Source organism: Vanessa atalanta, chromosome 2, assembly GCF_905147765.1.
Source record: "Vanessa atalanta chromosome 2, ilVanAtal1.2, whole genome shotgun sequence".
Classification (NCBI taxonomy): domain Eukaryota; kingdom Metazoa; phylum Arthropoda; class Insecta; order Lepidoptera; family Nymphalidae; genus Vanessa; species Vanessa atalanta.
The window spans coordinates 6,374,071-6,395,148 of NC_061872.1; the positions used below are offsets into that span (position 1 = coordinate 6,374,071).

At 31.5% G+C, this 21,078-nt stretch overlaps 1 protein-coding gene across 1 annotated transcript in view; it reads right to left on the minus strand.

Annotated features, from left to right (window-relative positions):
• Positions 1-1,041: 1,041 nt before the first annotated feature.
• The window catches only part of LOC125068618 (zinc finger protein 704), a 46,280-nt gene continuing 26,243 nt past the window's right edge, over positions 1,042-21,078 (minus strand). Inside the window, exons 5-8 of the mRNA XM_047677856.1 lie at positions 9,573-9,670; positions 8,476-8,628; positions 8,127-8,214; positions 1,042-7,907 (exon numbers count right to left, since the gene is read on the minus strand). Coding sequence (XP_047533812.1) covers positions 7,746-7,907; positions 8,127-8,214; positions 8,476-8,628; positions 9,573-9,670 — 501 coding nt within the window. The 3' untranslated portion in view covers positions 1,042-7,745. The remainder of the gene's footprint in view (positions 7,908-8,126; positions 8,215-8,475; positions 8,629-9,572; positions 9,671-21,078) is intronic.

Genomic DNA, 21,078 nt, shown 5'->3' on the forward strand with positions numbered 1-21,078 from the left:
GCCCATGATGACACATAGCATCTTACGGTATTTGCAAAAACCGTGACAGGACCAAAATGAATCCGGTAGTCAACACCCAGTGGGAAATTTTATTATAAGTTTATTTAAGACATTAATGGACGTTAAATCTAAATGGGACTCGATCTCATAACCAGTTTCGGAAAAGTTATTTAGTCGTCGAAACCTAATAATAATATAAACTGACAGACATTTTTCCCAAAGGATTTGATCAACGATTTACTTTGGTAATGTTCTCAAGGTTATGGAACAGCAGAACTAACTTATTTTTAATTGGAAGTATTTTTGTTAAATTGAAACATTTGGATGTTTCTTTTTTATACCTTTTGTTTTTGATTTTGGAATAACATTTCAAATTGTTTTCCAAAATATAAAATAAATATCAAATCGTATAATGCCACACCGTATCCTTAATTGTCAATGTAATTTTATTATTTCAATAAGTCTAGTACAAATCTTATCTAAGTCTTAACTTAAATCGTTAAATTGATGTATCGCGTTCGTACATTAAACTTTGTACACATTGTAATCGTATACTTTCAATTCATCTTATTTTTACATTTATTAAATCTCTTTGAAGCTATTCTTTCTTAAATTTTAAACTATTCGAACTTTGTAAAATTTATACGTGTATTTTGGATGGGTACTAATGGGTATTTTTACGTATTCATTATTATGTGCCTACATTTTTCCAATGTTATTAGAAAAACAAGATGCCGTGGCTCATCAAGATGCTGTGTCTCTGGAATCAGAAGGTGGGTTGCGGAAATCTCAATGGCTAGTAAAGTAAACATCCCGACTTAAGGATTAATTGTTTTGTTTTAAGGATTGCCATATTATATTACACAGACGTTTTTTCAAGTTGAATTTATATTATTTTTAATTTATTACATGTAGGTAATAGGGTAAACAATAATATGACAGTATATTTAATTTGACTAAGGAAAATATTAAAACAATTTTGTTTAATCTAAAGTTTATATTTGTAAATTTATATCAATTATTAACATGATCAATTAAATAATAAGGTCAAGAGTTGTTCCATACAATATATTCAATCGCAGAATTAGGTAATCGTCAAGTTTTATGTTAAGGTACATAAATATTGAAAAATATATAGAATAAGTTAATTTTGCAGATTCTTAAGATATCGGAAAGTGATTATTGCAGGATTGCGAAATAATGCCACAGAGGTACTAATAACTGTTATATATTTTTTTCAAGACATAAATTTATTCTAAAATTAATTGAGGTATAATAATTTAGACATATTAGTCTATTCATGGAAGATTGGCACTTCCATTAAATTTCCTTTTAAACTGCGTTACATTTATTTTCATGAGTAGGTACCTAATGTCTCACAGTCAAGTGATGCAGATGGAATACACAATACAACCAAACAAAATAACATTTGCATCAATTTTAGCTTTATAGAGAGCTCTGAGCGCACTATTTGATAAGTTTACAAAACGTTTATATATGTGATGTACACAATCATAATATTTACGCTTCTTATTATTTTTATTACAATATTTATACGAAACTTCATAAACAATTTAATTAAGAATTATTAACAAAAACATTTCAATATAATATCTATACTTCTAAAATCAATAATTTGGAACACATTCTGGACCTTCGCATTAGGTACAGTATAAAATAACATTGCCTTAAACTAACACGATCTCTGTAAATATACACGCTCACATTCAACATTAAGTTATAAATAATAATCTAGAAGATTAATAAATAGAATTATTAATATCACAGTAGATCAACTGCCAGCTAGTTTCTACCTTTCCTTATTTCCTTTAATTTTATGTGTTACATGATATTTATAAATATATTTATGTATTATTGATTTATATGCGCAATTGATAAACAATCAAAAATATATTAATCTAGATATAGAAGCTGACAGTATCGGTAAAAACTGCTGTGATATTGACAACGTGGAAATATGCCTACATATCCGTACGAAGTATAACATCTCAAACAAATACCCTTTGATTGATCATAACATTATATCCTTAAAACTAATGGTAACCTTGAAACCGATGTGTCGACGATATGCTAGCATTGAGAGAAATGTGCATATCACCAAGGCAGAGGCATTGAACTAAATATAATTGATAAACCTGGAGTTACTCGTGATCGAAAAAAAAACAGCAATCAAAATAAATTAAACACATTGATATACAAATGTAAAACAAATAGATCCCTTTAGTATCATGCTGGAATGGCAGAACACCATCGCATAGTCTTAGTGTTAAGAAACAGTAGTAATCATAGTTTTATAGAAACATTTTACCAGTAGTATGGTCTGTCGTTAAATTAACTAATGCGTATGGTCCTCATGTCCAAAATACATTTTTTTACAGAAAGTGCTTAAAGTATGAACTTTTCAGGAGACATATTTTCGTAAAATTTTATTGCCCACATAAAATATTATTTATTGGTGTTTTTGAAATATACATAAGCATTTTTAATATTTAAACATACACATACATGTAAGTTTGAATTATAATTAGAACTTAATCATATAAAATAACTACATATTTATAGCAAAGGGTATAACGAAATAATATTGCCATTATTCTATATAATATGCAACCCATATAACCTAATTAGGTTTTATTATCATAATAATTTCGGTATACAGTTAAAACACAATTAATTGAGACCGGTACCATAAATAGTTTATCCACACTTTCTATTAATACAATGTAAGTCAATAAGCTATTCTAAAATGGCGAATTATATTGCTAAACCTACTCCCGTCGATATAAAGGTACGTTCGAACACTGATAAGGACAAGAATATATTCAGCGTAACCGATGGTATTCAGTACACTCAATATTTACATTGTAAATTGAAGAGATAAACCATTCTATAAACTTGAGATTATTTACCGATGGCTTAAAAGATTACAAAACGTGAAATATAAAATAAATGGATAAATGTTTTAAAAGTCAATGCAAACTTTTAAGTTCAAGATCGCAATATTCTGAAATAGCTAGTCCATATTATATAAACTTATATGGATCAAACGATATCGAAATTTATAGCAAATTTGTAATAAAACAACTTATTTTGTATTTCATAAAAAGGTAATTCACTAAGTACAATATGGGGCTGTAATAAAATAATATTATCTATAACTTAAATTTAAAGTGTTTAATATAGACGGATGCAAAATATAGTGATAAATATACTTCTTAGCACATCGTAAACAAAATTAAATTACTTAGAAATAATTTAAATACACTCTTTTATATAATAAAAAACCATTAACACGCAATCCAGTTCAAAGGAAAAACATTACGAAACATAGACTTAGATGGGACTAGGGCTCGTCACCCCAACACTGACGTACGAGTTGACAGTGTAGGAATTTGAATGCCGCTTTCTGTGATGAAAAATCTATTTACTTAATATTATAACCCCTACTTTTTTACTAGATTAATGTAATAGCGTGTATCATGTTTTTCCATATACAAAACAAATTATTATTGTTAGCACATGACGTGAAGTATCGAAACAAGTTAATATTTCGGTGTAATTATGCGTTCTTTGTACTGACGTGATAGTATAAGTATTTTTTATTATTATGACTTTGGTGTTGAGTGTATACAATATTGAGCAAAATTTTGGCTAAATAAATTAATAGGTACGTAAATTTATTTACATATAGCTTAGAAAAAAAATAAAATTGTCTTTATCTAAATTAATTAAAAATACTTTTTTATTTATTTAGAAAAAAATAGAACTAATATATATTGTATGTACATAAATCTAATAGCTTCAAAATAAATTGAGATCTGCATTTTAAATAACCAAGCAAGTATATCAAGCACCACTTGGTATAGGGATTTAGAAAAGTTAATCGTCAAATTATTTTTTGATAAATGTGGGAGATTGGACTACTATTATTATGAAAAATGAAAATCCCTCGAGTGTGTATTTCTTTTAAATCTAGTGTAGCCGCTCTATAAGTTATGCCGAGCATCATTTGTATTCGAAAAAGGAAAGTAAATTAGATTCAATATAGTGTTCTCATATACGTATTGAGTGGAAAAGATCAAGGTTGGATCGTCCGCAGATTTTCCAATGTTAAAAGTATATTGATATTAATCGAGAAAAACAAATACAGGAACAGATAAATTTCTAAGAAAGGCGTAATTTGGTAAATTCTTGATTATTTTGTTTAAATTTAGTATCAGTAAAATGAATTTACCTCTTTGTAGGTAATGCAATTTCATTGTACTTAAAATTATTAAATACTACATTATGACTTCAACTTAAAATATCATTTACAACTATTATTATTACACCTAAAACGCAATTACAGCTAAATCCTTACAATATGGCAGTTGTCAAATCGCTAGCTGAGTTGTTGCCTTATTCTAAAGTGATCATTTGGTTTCATGAGCGCGGAGTTTCGTTGCGTCAAATTAAAATTCTGATGTCATTGCTAACAACGACATTTACATGATTTATTATCACAACCATTATTGCAATGAAAATTACTATTATACATAATATATGTATTTGGTAATATATGCAGGTACACCTCGTTTATATATATGTTACTATCCAAGGAAAGCCAAACAGTGTTAAAAAATACTATTTAGTTATACGTATTACGTTTTTACTTTATGATTTTGAAGTTTGGGATGGCAAGAAAAGAGGAATTATGCAAAATGAATTATTTTGGCGATTTAACATATTGTCCAACACCGATTTCTAAATTAGTAAATGGTAGAGCACGTCTGAGCTGAGCTGTCGCTTGTTTGTCGTTATGGCATAGTTTAATGGTAAATAGAAATAATACCTTATACGATTTAAGTTCTGGATTATTGACAAGGACGGTTTTGCGCAAGTAGTCGATGATTCGTATCTAGTTTTAACGTATTTGTGTTGGACACAGGTTTTCTTTAAAAGGGTCTTTTGATGATGATTGCCAATGACACACATCGGCTATTGCACATGACATACTGAGGCATAAGTATTTGCGCAAATTAGCATCTAACAAGTGCACTTTCTACTACTTCACTTTCCGAATCCGAAACGCTCGGAAAGAGTACAGGCGCAGGATCAATCAGACTTAAAAGCTAGTCACATACATCTACCTGCCTAGTTGGTCTAAACTAGGCAGGTAGATTTATGTTACATTGATTTCTGATAAAGTTTTCGAGAGTAGAGCGATAATGTAGCCAAGGCGAAAAATATATTTTTTATTATCCATGATTAACGGCTACGAAATTTGTTAATATATTTTTTGTCAAATAAATACCTTCAATTACTAAACGAAAGTATTGATATTTTATTATAGTATAACTAATATACTGCTGCAATTAGAATTGCTGAAAAAACTACGCTCAAAATGTGACTTTGAGTTTATTCTTTGCAATTAATTCAGATCTGAATTTATAAAGCAATGCGATATGTATACTTTATTAAATTTAAAAATCTCTGTAGGTATTATTATGAAATAGATTTGTGATATAAATAGTCTATATTATATAAGGTCGAGAGAAAATACTTTGATCGAAGTCTGCAAAATTATGAAAAATAGCGTTTAAAGAAACCTAATTGATATAATAAATCCTTCACAATGAACATTTGAACTAATAATGATAATTGGCACAAACGAATCTATTCTCGCAATTATGTCCTTATAGGTACAGATTTCACACCATTTGAATTTAAGGTTATATTTGCTATGGGCCTTCGAAATACCGCGCTTTTATGTTTACGTTACGATACAAATAGATACTTATAGTAATTATGATCTGTAATGTTGTAGAACAATATGAAGTGATAACTATTTCGTACAAAATTTTCAGTTTCACGATCACATTAAGTAACAGTAAACAGCAATATCACTTTAATTTATGTACATATCCGAAAATTGCTTATTATTTATAGAATATATTAAATATAATTCTCAATATAATTATCTATTTACAAATATAATCATATAATAATACTTAACAAATAATATTGCATCTCGCAATCGCCTTTTCTTACTTATCTTGTCTTGTTTCCTTATTTTATCACATTTTTTGTCTTCGAGATGGAACTCCGAGTGATCTGAAGTCTGATATATTTTTTTCGATCACGCTCTAGAGCAGCGATTTAGCCACTTTTCATATTTTTTTTATAAAATATGCGTACACGTTACAGGGCGTAATTGCTTTTAGTTGGTATTTATAATTTAACTTAGAATACAACATTGTATAGGTATCACAACTTCTTGTTCTGTTTCTCTTTAGTTGCGTTGACAATTACAATCTTGATCTTCATGTGACGAAGTCACTCCATCGTTTACACACTTTCCAAATCGTCATAGCCTAGACTGTCCACATAGGTATGTAGTAGCTTTACATAACCTGCTCTCACAGATCGTAACACCGGCAATGAGCGACAGCGCAGATGAGCGGCGCACGCGCAGCTCAGGCAACACTGAGTATTGTCTCCTTGTTCGGATAGGACCAACAATGTATACGATATAGATATGTTCATAAAAATTTAACTCTAAATTTGTGTAGTCTTTTAGTCGAATCTGAGATAACTTACGGCGCTAAGTCATATTACTATATGTTTTTATTCATTATTATATATTAATTCAGTCAAAACATATAATTAGTGATAACCATCACTGAAGTTTATTGCGACTGGAATGCTTTTTAACCGAGTCGACTTAGTATTGGCGCATGGCTGCGCAGTAAGAGCAAAGGCAGCGTGAAAACATTGTTACTCTCTGACTATACGCTGACGGTACTGAACAAAAGCAATTTTGAAGACGTGGACGGATTCACTGACTTCATATACACTGTTATATTTTACAACTCACTTACGAAACCCTCGATAAATTATTATTGCTTATTTTGGATTATGTTGTGTTAAATATTGCCTCAAGCTCACGATTTCCAAGTTTTCAAGATCTTTTTATTTTTATATATTATTTTTGAACAATGAAAAAGCTTCGCATCTGAAGTGGTGTTTAAGTGATTCGTTTTAATTTACATATTTATTACAAAATACTATCATTTTCAAATGAGTTGAAAAAATGGGTATAAGAATATGTATTGAAATTTGTTATTGTAACTTGTTTTATCATTAGACAAATACTTTTTCATTGAATCTATTTCGTGTTTTGGTCCAACATATATTTTTAGTTGATCAGTGGTAGTAGAAATAGATAATTTTTAAATTAAAATATGAGACGAACTTTTGAATTAATATTTTGTTATAACAATAGTTTTCACACTGCAATGCATTATTTCAGTCTAACCTTAACTCTATTCTTAAACCTAATATTCACAGTCTCCGACCGAGAGCAACACACAGTTTTCGTATGCGTGTCGCAGTAAAGGCATATCTACCGCGCTACAAAAATACGTGGGCAATGTCCATTTATTTTGCAGTCAAAATACGAGTCACATTCTTCGAGAAAAAATATGTCTCCCTTAAACATTACAATATATTTACTCCGTATAAGTTTATATTAAATAAAAAACTCAATATATTTTCTTCGCTTAGTCTATATCATCACGTCCCGCACACGGAATAGTCTCATCCATGAGAAATACTTAATATCTTCATACGACTCCGAGGCAGTGAATGTTGCTTATTTTGTAATGAAACGTTTGAAACCGTTCACAACACAAACGTTAGTTTGTCATCATAGCACGCGTAGGGGCGAGCGATCGGCGCATGCGCTAATCGCCAAAGCGTGTACACGCTTTCTTCCATTTGCATTGAGTACACCAGAGGTCACGTTGGTCCATACCGTAAACCTTGCGGCACTTTTTGTTGTCCGAGCGAGGACGTCGGCCAGGGCTGCCTGGTGAGCTGCTGACTCCGGAGATCTTTAAGTGTTTCTGAAACATTATTCGATTATAAATAATACGTAATTTTTGTTTATAATTCATCTTAGGCGCGGCGTTGCAGGAAACACCTGCATGTGTCGGATGAAAACCCACAAAACTGGGAAATTTATAGCCCGTTTCCTTTTTTTTATTTAAACATCAATATATTATAATTTAAAAAATGTTCTATTTTTGTATTACATTATTACACTATTTTCATTAAACACATACCGGTGAGTGTGAGCTTGACCAGGAATGCGTTACAGGAATGCTAATGGGTCTCGCTGATCCGTTCTGCATCGTTGACAATAGTCCTTGCCTAAAACAATATTGTTTTATTATGATTTATTAATAATTGCTATAATGACCTAAAAACGACGTAATTTCTAATAAACATTTTTCAACTTTCAGTTTAGTTCCAGTATAGTATAATTTGCTTTGGGATTGCTAATAATAAAAATAGATTTTTACATTCTGAGAGGTTAGATAACTTTTCGTAGAGACAAAGAATAGTAATTTAACTCTATCTGAATTCATGGTAGGTTAAAAATAGGCTAAGGTCTTGATGTAGTGGGCGCACCTGTAGGATCCGACGAGCTGTCGCTGGTAGTCGGGATCTTCGTGCGGCGGCCGGCACATGTCTCTATGGGAGAGAGTGGGTGGCGGTGCTGGTGCAGCTACTTCATTGTAGTAAAACTCTTCCTCATGATCACTTTCGCCTTCTTTCTTTGGCCTATAATTATTTTATATTAATTAAAAACAGGAATATGTCATTGTATTTTATATACCTAGTCATTTAGAAACACACGAAAAACTAACATGCACCATGTAAATTAATCATTCTTATTTTTTTTAATATTTTATATAATGCGCACTCAAGTAGAATGGTAGACGAATATTCAAAATATTTTGATGTTAGCATTGGATATAATTTATTTGTTTTTCTAGATCGGTAAAGTTAGTTAAACTTTTACACACGAGTAGATTACTTAGAATTAGTAGAGCTAGTTTCAATTCATAAAACTTCTCCCCTGTCAGCTTAATCAGTAAAAGCTATTTCGAAAATCTTTTCCAGATTATAAGCCAGGGTCAATAATGTATTAAAAGAACTACTTATAGATATTATCGATATTAAAACAGTAGCAGCAGGGCAGTTATGTAAGAAGGCGCGCAGTGACCTTGTGCGTAACGAGCTTGCGAGAGCTAGGCATGTAGCAGGCAACCTTGTCGCGAAGCCTCGACGCTTCCGGGTCAGTAAGGGCCGGCCTTTCAACATCGCATGTTATACCTTTAGTTTTGACAGCTTACATATAAGGATCTACATCTGATTTTTATTCTATTTTAATTCATTTTAAATTTCATTGACTACTTAAGACCTAGTCTAATTAAGCAGTTTTAACTTAAAACTTGACTGATAAACAAATTTTGTAGAATGTTAAAATATACTTTAAATATACAATTTATTTTAATGAAATATCGATTTAAAACAGACCGTCAGAAGAAATGTATTATGTAAGAATAATCTGCTTAATGCAAATTGTGTTGGCAACTGTTAGTGACAGTGAGCAATGCACGAGTATGCATTAGTTACGTGAAGTTTAAAGTTCAAGGTTGTTGCTGTGAGAATATTATATTGTATCAATATCTGTATAAGTGCAAGATTGAATGACTTCATACCCTAAATGGGTCTGTCTGATATGCGCTTCGATGGAAGAACACGTGTTGGTGATATAGCCGCAACCTCTCCAAGTGCATTCGAATACGACGCTATTGATCTGAAACAAAAGAATCATTTATGAGATACTGATAGATTAAGATGAAAATTATACATTATAACACGAAAGATTTAAAATTTAACCATTAAATTTAATTTTCACGATTGCAGAACAATTTTAAAATGAATATAGTAAATAATATACGGTAGAGCCATATGTAGAATGTAGTATTATATTTTTTAACTTCCCAAAATTTATATCTTTAAGAAAATTTGGTGCTTTATGGTAAAAAGATAAAGAGTTCTTCTAGTTTTCTGATGATTATAAAAGAGTTCTATATAAAAGAAGAAACATTGTTAAATTGAGCTTATAAAATAACGCGCGGAAACAGCTCTAGGTCGCGGCCTTGTCGATGTCGCAACGCCTCACTCCCTACGCTGTGTGCAGCGCTGGCCGTCCGCAGCCACACCCGACCGATATCGCGGCTTACACGAGTCCTAACGATGCACGTCTTAAGTGTCGAAATAAACTAAATTTTAATTTATTTTATAAGCACTGTTTAATTTTAATTGTTAGATTACTTTCGTATTTCATTCATTTCGATTTTATCTGATATATATATAGTTGCAGTATAAATCTCAGAACCTTTCCATAAAACATCGGCATTGAATTTATAATACATTGACATTTAATGTAATGTCACCTACGAGACCGCCTACGAGTAGTTATAGGCTAATACAAAGAGGAAACAATTACCCAGTATACAGGTCTGGTGTCAGTACACGCGTCTGTATAGCTACATGCATTGCAAGGTGATAAATGAATATAACTTATGATGGAATAGTTAAGAACATTATTTAATGATAGCGACACGAGGTGAGAGCGTATACCAGAACACTTTGCCAAAGATTTTAGATGCGACCTTCGATTCAATGCCACGTTTATCCGACCAATTCAAACTTGTTGCAATTCAAACAGATTCTTCTTTTTAAGAACTTTATGCTTAATCTAAGCATTTATAAGTAATACTTTGTATCGTAAGTATTATTTAAGTTGATTATATTTGTGTTTTGTATTAGTAAAATAAAGACGTTAAATAGCGGCACGTGAATGTATAACTGTATCGACTTTATTGATATAGCTAGAGATATTGCAGAAGCACCTTTGTGTCAGGGACGCGAAATTGGGGTGCACGTGCGGAGTGGCACCGTCGCCCCACGCCGGGGAACTGAGGCTATATCAAGTGCATTTAGAACTAGGTCAGGTCAGGGGAGGGAGGTGGTCTGCGGGGCCTCCATCTAGGTCGCAACACCACGGCCAAGGGTGTTCTATGAAGGTTGCAACTCCTTTGTTTCATTTTTAGTTTTAAAATGATACTATACATATCTATACTATCAGTCTGTATTATATTGAGGATAAATATATAATATTATAGATATTGCGTTTTTAACTATTTATCTTTTATTTATTTATTAGTGCCAAATATATTAAACTTACAGCGTTTACTTTGAATTATAATTCATATGTCAGTCTTATGAAGCTTGTGTTAATACAATTATGCTTGTGTATTAATTAGCTTGTGTTATTAAGCAATACGATTATCTATTTGTATAAATGTTACATTATAAAGAGCATGTTTTAGGTATATATTTTAAGCTCATCCTATCGATTATAATATTGATTGTTTTACTTTAACCAATATATATAAACTTTAATGTTATATAAGCCTTGCACGAATAATACAAAAAAAAAAACTTATCAGCTTTATCACATTATGAAACCCTCAAGTGCTTAACTATAAACATATAACTCTTTCATATTTTGACTAAGGTTTCTAAATAAAATTACGTTAAAGCATTATGTTTCGACATCGCAAATTGAAGCATAGCCTAATATTTCAGCTGAATGATTCATCTTCCCCTCGCAATAAGAGGGTGGGAGTGTCGAGGGCCCGTCCCTCGCTGCACCACTGACCTAGTTTAGGCCCTCGATATTACAGCGAACATTTAACTAGGTCCCGCAACCCGCGTTTACTAAGCGATCTGAAACTGACGTGTCTCCTTACATATATTTTTAAATAAGGCTAAATAAGCAACTTCGGCATAAAGAACATTGTGTACTTTATACAAATCTGTACTTCATTTCAGATATTTTCTAGAAATCATATCAATATTTTATCAATTATATTTGTTAGTGTGATAAATAAAACAACACTTGTAAGATTAATAATCTTATATCGCATTTGAGATCATCTTCAATCTACTTCTGCAACCTGCAGTCATGCACTTATAAATACTTTTATCTCGTAATGGCGGTCCCTGACTAGTGCAATAGTGTGCTGTGAGTACACGTTACACGTGCCGGAACATTTCAGTGTGTGCGGTGAAGTGCAGTTGGATGTAGTACAGAAGCTATAATATGTTTATTTAGCGACGATATAGTGCATGTGGCAGTTGGCCGAGATGCAAACATAAGGCAACGCAGACAGTCATTTTATCTTGCCGTAATTAGAACGCTTATATAGGTTAAGTCTTTTGTTTATTGTACATACACATTTATAATCACTTGTAGCTCGTGTTTAAAGTTATTTGCAATTTTATCACGCGGTGATTTATAATATTATATTTATTTAGATCTTAATTGTTAGTTTTATGTTAGTATGTTAGAAAGAGGTGCCGAGGGATTGCTTCACGTGCCAAGGGGGAGTGAAACGTCAGAAGGTCGGGGCCAAGGGGTGGTTAGCAACAGACCTTATTATGTTGCCTTCAAAGTTTCTCTTAGGTTTGTAGCGACCGGAGTGTGAAAACATTTTTTTAAAAAGCTTATAAATATTTAAAAGAGGAATTTTATTTAAATCCGGTAAAAAAGTGATATTCTTTATTTATATAAGCGCATGTATTTAGCAGCGGGATCTTCCATAGTCAAAGTTATTGTGTTTTGTAACACAGATAAATAACACACGGTTAGTCGAAATAATATTATACGATTTTGCATGAAGGTTTACATTCGTTTAATAGCTCGCATGTAACGCGATCCGGCATTAAGTGCCGGTTTGTTATTGCGCCGTCTCTTTCTTCGGCGAAACGAGATGACTTATTGATTTGTTTTCATTGCTTCTCTTTTTACCTCACTAATGCACATAAGACTGTTTCGTTTAAGTGACCTTCTACTTATTTATTTCAACGCAACGCGGCTAGATAAGTTGTTTTGGTACCATCCCACTCTATTTATAAAGAGTGAAAAAGACGTCAATATTTTAGATGAGTTGAATACTGCATAGCAATTGTGGCGTGGCGTACCGACCTCCTCTGTGGTCTTTTTGATCTTAAAGTTAGTGTATATCTGATCAGATATTAAACTATAATCATGTAAAGTTTCCCAGCGAAATGCTGAAAACAACTATGTATATATAGTACCGATGACATATAAGTGTCAGATAGTATCTATATTAATATTATAAGTAACAGCCTATATGTTATTTGTCATATTAATATGTAATTATGTATACTAGGTTTGTAAGTTTTGGAATTAGTAGAAGTTGTTAACTTTATATAATTATATTTAAAAACGTGTCTTAAAAATCAATATTTAAACGTATAGTGATTTAAAGGCAAATAAACACGTTTCATAGTTATTAAAAGGAAACGCAAACCGCGTAAAAAATTTGGTCACGTTTCACGTGGCTAGTCCGCGCCGCGAGTTAAAAACACGCTTTGTCAACTAGCTGAGCCTTTTTAATGTTTACAAACAAACCCTTTATTCCAAAATTTGTTTAAGAAAATGAGAACGAATAATAAAGTAACCGTAATATATTAACGAATGCATATTGAGAATATGTTTTGACATTAACTATAGACAACAAAATATGTCACAATTCTATAAATTATGTTAATAGCATCTATTACAGTATTTATATTTTACTAAAATATGAGACGGATTGAAGCGGCTATTCATATTGACAAAGTTTTTAGATACAAAATAAACAATTTTAACTTTCTATGGTATGCGAGCGAGACAACATTATACCTGGATAGTAGTAGGGTATGAACATAGAATGCTCCTTACAGCGCACCCCATGATGACAAGGGGGCTACGAGCGCTAGAGGTCACTGAACCGAGTTGTTACTATATAACTATTATAAGTAACCCCTATTTCGGTCAACAACAAACATACATATATTCTTATATTTATCTTGTATGGAAATTTTATGAGCAGTTAAATTTTTAAGATTATGGAGACTAAAAAGATTTAAATAATTTGAAGTCTTTTTTTCACATAAATTGAGTGCGAATATTTATTATTAGTTTTTACGTTATAAATGCGTATCAACTTCAAATCAATTAATATTTGCACATTATTGTGGAAAGAATAATTCATATTATCTGTGTGGTTCTAGGCACACATTCATAGAGGCCTACAGGTGGCGTGGATGCATTGAACCCGGCCAAAACATTCCCCGCGCACCCTTCATTTCACCCTCATCACTTGTTTTTTATCCAATCCGAACGACCACATACAAAGAACATAATATGAAAATACCTGATGGCAAGAAACTCTATGCGTACGTTTGCCTCTTTACGGTACCTACTTACTACTACAGCTACATAATGCGAATCAAATTACAGAAATATTTATTAAGAGTTCAGTTTATTTAACATGTTTTTAGTATATATAGTATTGGAATAGAACAATATTCTAATATAGTTATTATATATACTTTATAACTTATGAATTTGTTGAGATCTCAATTTGACAGATGTTAGTCATCTTTAGAATTAAGGATGTTCGCATTAAAGTTATATATAACATTTATAAAATATATATTTAGGCTATAATTTTATAAATAATTTATAATTTTCTGCACTTAATACAAATGATTTGTAATTTACCTTATTGTTTCCTTTTTACTTCATATTGTGTTGGTAACATACTTAACAGTTATAAACTATATGTGACGAATAATTAACATAATTTTACGAAACAACAAATCGAGTTATGAAAGATAAAAAAGGACATGATTTGTTGCATACATACAATGACAAAAGACTATGCTATGAGTCAGAGTTCCTTGCGTCGGTCCGGTATGATGGTGAGGACTAAGCAGTAATGATGAATCAGCCACTAGGGCAGCCGCCAATCGTTGTGGAGACGCCTCGCTGGTCACCGACCTCGACTGGTTCTGGCTTGTTACAATTTCACTTTTTCCTCTAGCGACGCACGCAGAAACGCTTCTAACATCTCTGATGTACTTAGCCACAATTATTTATAATTAAAAACTAATAAAATCTTTAATAGCGTTCCTCAATCTGGCTCGATTAGCTATTTTGTGAATTTCGAGTTGGAGTTGACATTTGGCAAATCGTCAAACGAATAAAACTATACAATTTATTGTACGCATAAATATGTAAAATCCAATGGTACAGATTTGTTGTCGTATAAAGTTTATTTTACTTGTAAAATGGGAAGTTTGTTGAACCCACAGGACCACTCATTATCGCGTCTGATGAACTCGCCGCGCCATTGTTCCCGTCCGCGCCGGTGATATTCGCCGCCGACCGCTGTATATAGGTAGTTACGCATTCACTAAATATTCTTTGTCAATTTAACAATAATTCATGATTTCTTAGGAATTAGGAATTCTTGTAACTGTATGAGAATTGCAAAGTTATAATAAATATTTAATGTGTATTTATGTTAGTGTTACTAATAAATTAATGATGTATTGAATCAATATTTTAATATACATTGTTATTCTCGCCCAAAACAAAGGTATGTTAATTGTTTGGGTAAAAGTAGCGTTCAAGTTTTAAGAATGATGTCATCGTAACCGTAATCCCCGAAGTTACACGGATCGTCCGTTGAAGTAAAGCATTCGGAACGGATTCATTTGAAGTGAGCAGCGAGTGATCCTTCGAGATGTAAAGTGTAAACATTTGAACTGTCAAGAACGGGCAGTGCCCCGGCATCGGAGTCAATGCCCCGTCGATGCCGGTTAAAAAAACGCATTGACTCCACCTATCTGCCGACACTGCCTCAAGACTTGCATTCATGTTGAGAAAAATAGAGCTGCCAATCTAATTTTACACTCGGCTACATTTCTTTTTTTATGAATATCACCGGGATTTGTAATCGTAGGAATGTTTCTTGTTTTTTATATTACAACAAGGCGTTGATATAAAAACCTGTATCATCATATTTGCTAGCTATTAATCATAATAGAATATGAATTGCCAGGGTTTCGCATATATGTATATATATAAACATTGAAATATTATTACAAAAGGATTATGAGCAACAAAGGCATTAATTATTTAATTACCCTCAATGTCGTGTCGCACGCAAGTTAAACACTTCCTTTGCTCTTATTAATTGTGCAAGCTAGTATAAATAATTGACTAACGTGATCAATGACCATATTATAGCCAATGTGACCGAAACTTTAGATTTTATTTTATCGTCCTCTGGTCAATGCCTGCTAGTACGGTGTTTTTGACCGAACCAAGGTCGTCGGGTAGGGTGTGTGAACTTAATGAAGCCCACACACAAAAAACCAAACTCTGAAGAGAATTTGTATCGCATACCTTATTTTCGAAGACATATGCACGTCGAAGGATAGTATACCACGAAAACGATAATGTATCAAGCTACCGATATGCACAGGGTTATTAGAACGAGGGAGTCGTGTGGTGTGTCGGGCGATGACCTGAAGAGCGAGACAGAACGACAACAAAACTGAAGTTCGCCCGCAATACGGCGACACCATATTTTACCCATTAACATGGGAAACTTTAAGCGAAATTTCAGGTATTTAAAACATTGACAATTTGTTAATTTTTTTAATAAATTAGCGATATTTTTGCGTACCTTCTTTATAAAACATTAAATATTCAAATATTGGCCTCTATTTAACTGTTTATCTATCATCGCTTAGTAGCGCCGACACAAAGGACTCTGGTGCCTAATGCAATCGCTGTATCTAGGTCGCTCGTATGGATGTAACCTATATTCGATGTTGCACAACGTGATCCCACAGTACTTGAATAAGCTATTACAACTGCCGTTTTAGTTACTCACTCGATCAATAATTTATCCAAATCTTTTGTATTTAATTCAAAATATAATATTTTATTTTATTATTGATTAAATGAAGATTTTTTTATTAGTTACTAAATGATTATTTTCGTATATGTATATATTTTATATTATGTTTATATATTAAGAGCTCAATACTGAAATTATTACGTAGTTAGTGAGCGATATGTTAATTATGTTATCAGGTTAAATGTTACCAGTATTTTTTTTATATTTGCTCGCATGTGTGTGTTACACAAAATTGGCCTACTTTGATACTACATATATCGTTAGTGTCTTAGGTTTCCTTTTTATTTGGTACAATTATTGTTAAGGTTTTATTTTGTAACTTAAATGAACTAATAAAACGTTGTTTTTAATTCTGAACTTAAACTTACTCATATTAATGTTTTATTTTTAATTTACCACTTAATTTTGAATGAATTAAAAAAATTAAATGAATTATTTACTGAGTATTAAATTTTAGAGTTCTTTATAATTTAATTTAAAGCAGGCGCCGTAAGCATATATGTACGTAGCAGTTATATCGTGGTATTATGTGTGATGTGTGAATAAATATATAAATTATATTCCATAATAGGTATTCATTGCGTAACCGATCGTATCGTAACGTCAAAACTACTTTTTAATGTTGAGGTTAAAGAGTAACGAAGTAGAGCCCTTTATACTTCCTATATAACAATATTCAGATAGTAAACTAGGGTCACTGAATGTTCGTCGTTCGAAGGTTAAGTAGTGTAACGGTATTCAATTTATGCGGACAACTTCTCTACTACCGGAATTTTAAAGTATTTTGATCAAATGTCATTAAGCCACTTATAATTCGTTTAATAATCCCGATAGCCTTTAGTTTTTATATTAATTACTGTAATACATATTTCGAATAAATTATCTCAATAACGCATCTTGTTTTAAATCATTCGAATGAGTAACCTTTGCATTGGCTTTAAATACGAATTTTACGTAAGTGGCCTACCGAGTTATAATATGGAGGTTGACACAGTAAATGAAGGTCAAAGTACAATCAAACATACAAGTAATCAGCGAGTGCTCATACGCGCATGCCGTAGAGGGCGTTCCATACGTGCGCGTCCGCGCCCGTACCGACGCCCGTGCTTCACGACCAGTTTCGCGCCTGCCATTTACACTCCTAACTGTTTACTGAGCGGGGAATGATCTGCGCGCTTCTAGTACCGCAATGTCTTCCGTGTTTTAAATATAGACCGCGAAGGCCGTGGCTTTATTCGCTTGCTTTGAAATACGCCAGCATCGCAACGCAATATACTATGGACCTTGAGATTAAGATGCTCAAAGACAAAAACATTTTTTTATGCGCAAATAGCGTAGATAACGGAATCTTTGGTCGGTGACGAAATGTAACGTAAAAATTATAATAATTTGTCTACAATATTAGACGCGCGTCACAGTATAATATCGATCGGAGAACAATGCAAATAGTTATATAATACTTCTTGACGATTTCGATCTCGAAACAAACTCAGTAAATAAATAATCACTACACAAGCAAAAAAATTATGTTTAAAAAAAACTTAAACAGATTAAAAAACAAGTTTTTCAACCAGTGATTGAAAGGAGGTAAACAATTAAAAATATATATGTAGGTATTTAATTTTTCACATACATTATATGTACACGGAACTGGGTTTTATTTTTCCTACACTAAATTTATTTATTGTGATTTAAATTAAAGAATAAATTTACAGCTTCGACATCTCTTAAACTTGAGCAATAACTTTAGTGACCTTTGATGATGATATTATACAAACGACCCGCTACGTAACTCAGTGAACTGTTTTAATCGAAATTTAATTTTAAACCTAAACAGTAGAACTATTTTGGTTTAGTTAAAAAAAAAAGTTTTTGGTTAGAATAAAATGATGATTACCGCGATGCATGGGCAAACAGACAGCCGAACAAATGATGGTCGATACATTAGTATATTTTTTTAGTCTTCCAAGTCTTCATTACAATTTTTTTATTATCATAACAATAAACCGTAATATGTATAAATAAAAATCACAAAGGTTAGGTACACGGTAAGGTTTATACACTATTATTAGTTTATGTTATTACTAGAAATGCAAATATTTTCAAGGTCCACAGAAAACTTTTAATACACAGCAGTATTCTTAAAATGTTACCATCGTCACGAAGAGCGCGCGTGCTGCATCTCTATTCACGTGAGTGTTGCTGCGACAGCAAAACGCCCTTGTTTCCAATACCACAGTTTTATCACTAATTTTTATCAAGAATTTAGATATATTGCAGATACAGCACGATGATACGGCTTATACTTTATACATAATGACAAATATTACGTAACGTTTAGAATAAATCTCAAGTTTATTTTTATTATAAATTTTTTTTGAGATACACAGATGCTTTACCGATATCATATATTAGAAAGAAAAATAGTTTTTTCTATGTTTTAGTCAAATATTGAAGTTGTTCTTAAAAAAGTATTATACTACTCTTAATAAATAAAACTGAAAAATTTTGTAGTACCTATCTATCTACCTATGACAAATGATTTAAGTTTGTAATTATTATCCACGAACGAGGCCCTGATATGGCCCTGAGTAAATGAGGAAGTTATTCGTGTCTCTCCCGATAACAATAGGCTTATTTTATCAACGTACGGCGATAATACGACCTTCAATGAAATATAATACTGACGACATAATCGTCATCTTAAATCTACTCGACGAATTGTTACTTAGGAGAGTTCGATAGAAATAAATTAAATTAGAATTTTTATTTGTTACATTTAGAAATTATCATGTTATAAATAAATAATCTGACTGAAATTGCATAGGAAATTAATGTTAATATTTTAGATCTTCTAAAACGATTGTTAATCGAAACATAATATTTATAATCAACACGTTTATTTAAATGTCTTATCAATTTTACCTATGCTTTAAGAATGGAATTATTACCGCACGTTATCTTTTAAAATATAATAAAGTGGGTAAAACTCCTTTAGATTAGGGAGTTATTATAAAAAGTCATAGTTCTTTTCGTAAAAATTGCGCGAAAGGTATAGGATATTTTTTGTACATTTAAAAAATCGAAAACTAATTGCTGGATTTGTGATATGATAATAACATTGAATTATATTCTTAAATATGTGCTATGTTTATTAAATATACATTATTATATAAAATAGTGTTTTAAAGAATATTTTTATTTGCGTTAAATTTGAATTATACTTATTATAATAAAGTTCCAAAATTTAACAGCACTGATCCAAAATAACTAAAGAGAGACGCCAAAGAATTAAATAATTTTATTTTGAGAAAGAGTTATAATTATTACATTTTCTTAATATGGTTAGTTTTCTGCACGCAACATTTTTCTATTTAATTCTAATAAGGTAACAATGCACATACCATGTGGTGACTTCCTTGTATCTTTATGCAAATAATTTATACATTTTAGGTCAATCAAGGAAATCATTATAATATAACTAATCCTGTTGTTACAAAAATATTTCAATGTAATTACATCCAATGGTTATAAGCAACTGGTTTGTCAATTGCCTGTGAAGAATCTGCCCCAATGACGTCCTCGATCTCTTTATTTTCCTTATTTAAATCACTAACTATATTATAATATAAATCGTGGCATTGTGCAAACGCAGCAGTGCATCTATTCAATTACGATCTTTTAATCTAAATGTATTTTGATTTATTTATTAACTTACTGATTTTTCAATTTTAAAATACATGTACTGCAGAGAATCATACAAAAAATCAATCTATAGTAATATTATAAATGCGGAAGGAACTTTGTTTGTCTGTCTGTCTGTCCGTGTGTTGCTCTTACACGGCCAAACTGCAATATAAAGCAAGTTTGAAAAAACATTTTATGCTTAAAACCTGACGACCAACTTCTAAATCGCGAGCGAAGCCGCGGGCGACATTTTGATGGTAGTTTGAGTTCATAAAGAAAATATTACAGGATTAAATTGAAAAAAATACCATATTTGAAATATCTAAATTTAAAAATATATATTGCAAAAACAGTATTACGATATTATCTATATTTAATGGATATAAAATATATTGTCGATTTTATATGCTTCCGAGGTTACACGTGCTCGCTGATAAAATAGTGCTTTCTTTAGTACAGGTAGGTACTAGGTTGCTGTGTTTTTGGATTTTTCTTATTGACATTTCACAGTTACAACGTTTTCTTAAGACATACCCTTGTCGATACGTTTACGACTACTAGTATAATTTTAAAAGTTAAGGTTAATCATATTTTACGATTCTCTTTAAGCATATTTCTACTTATATATTTCTTTATTTCTTACATATTTCTCAATTACAGATAATTTAATTTATTATTC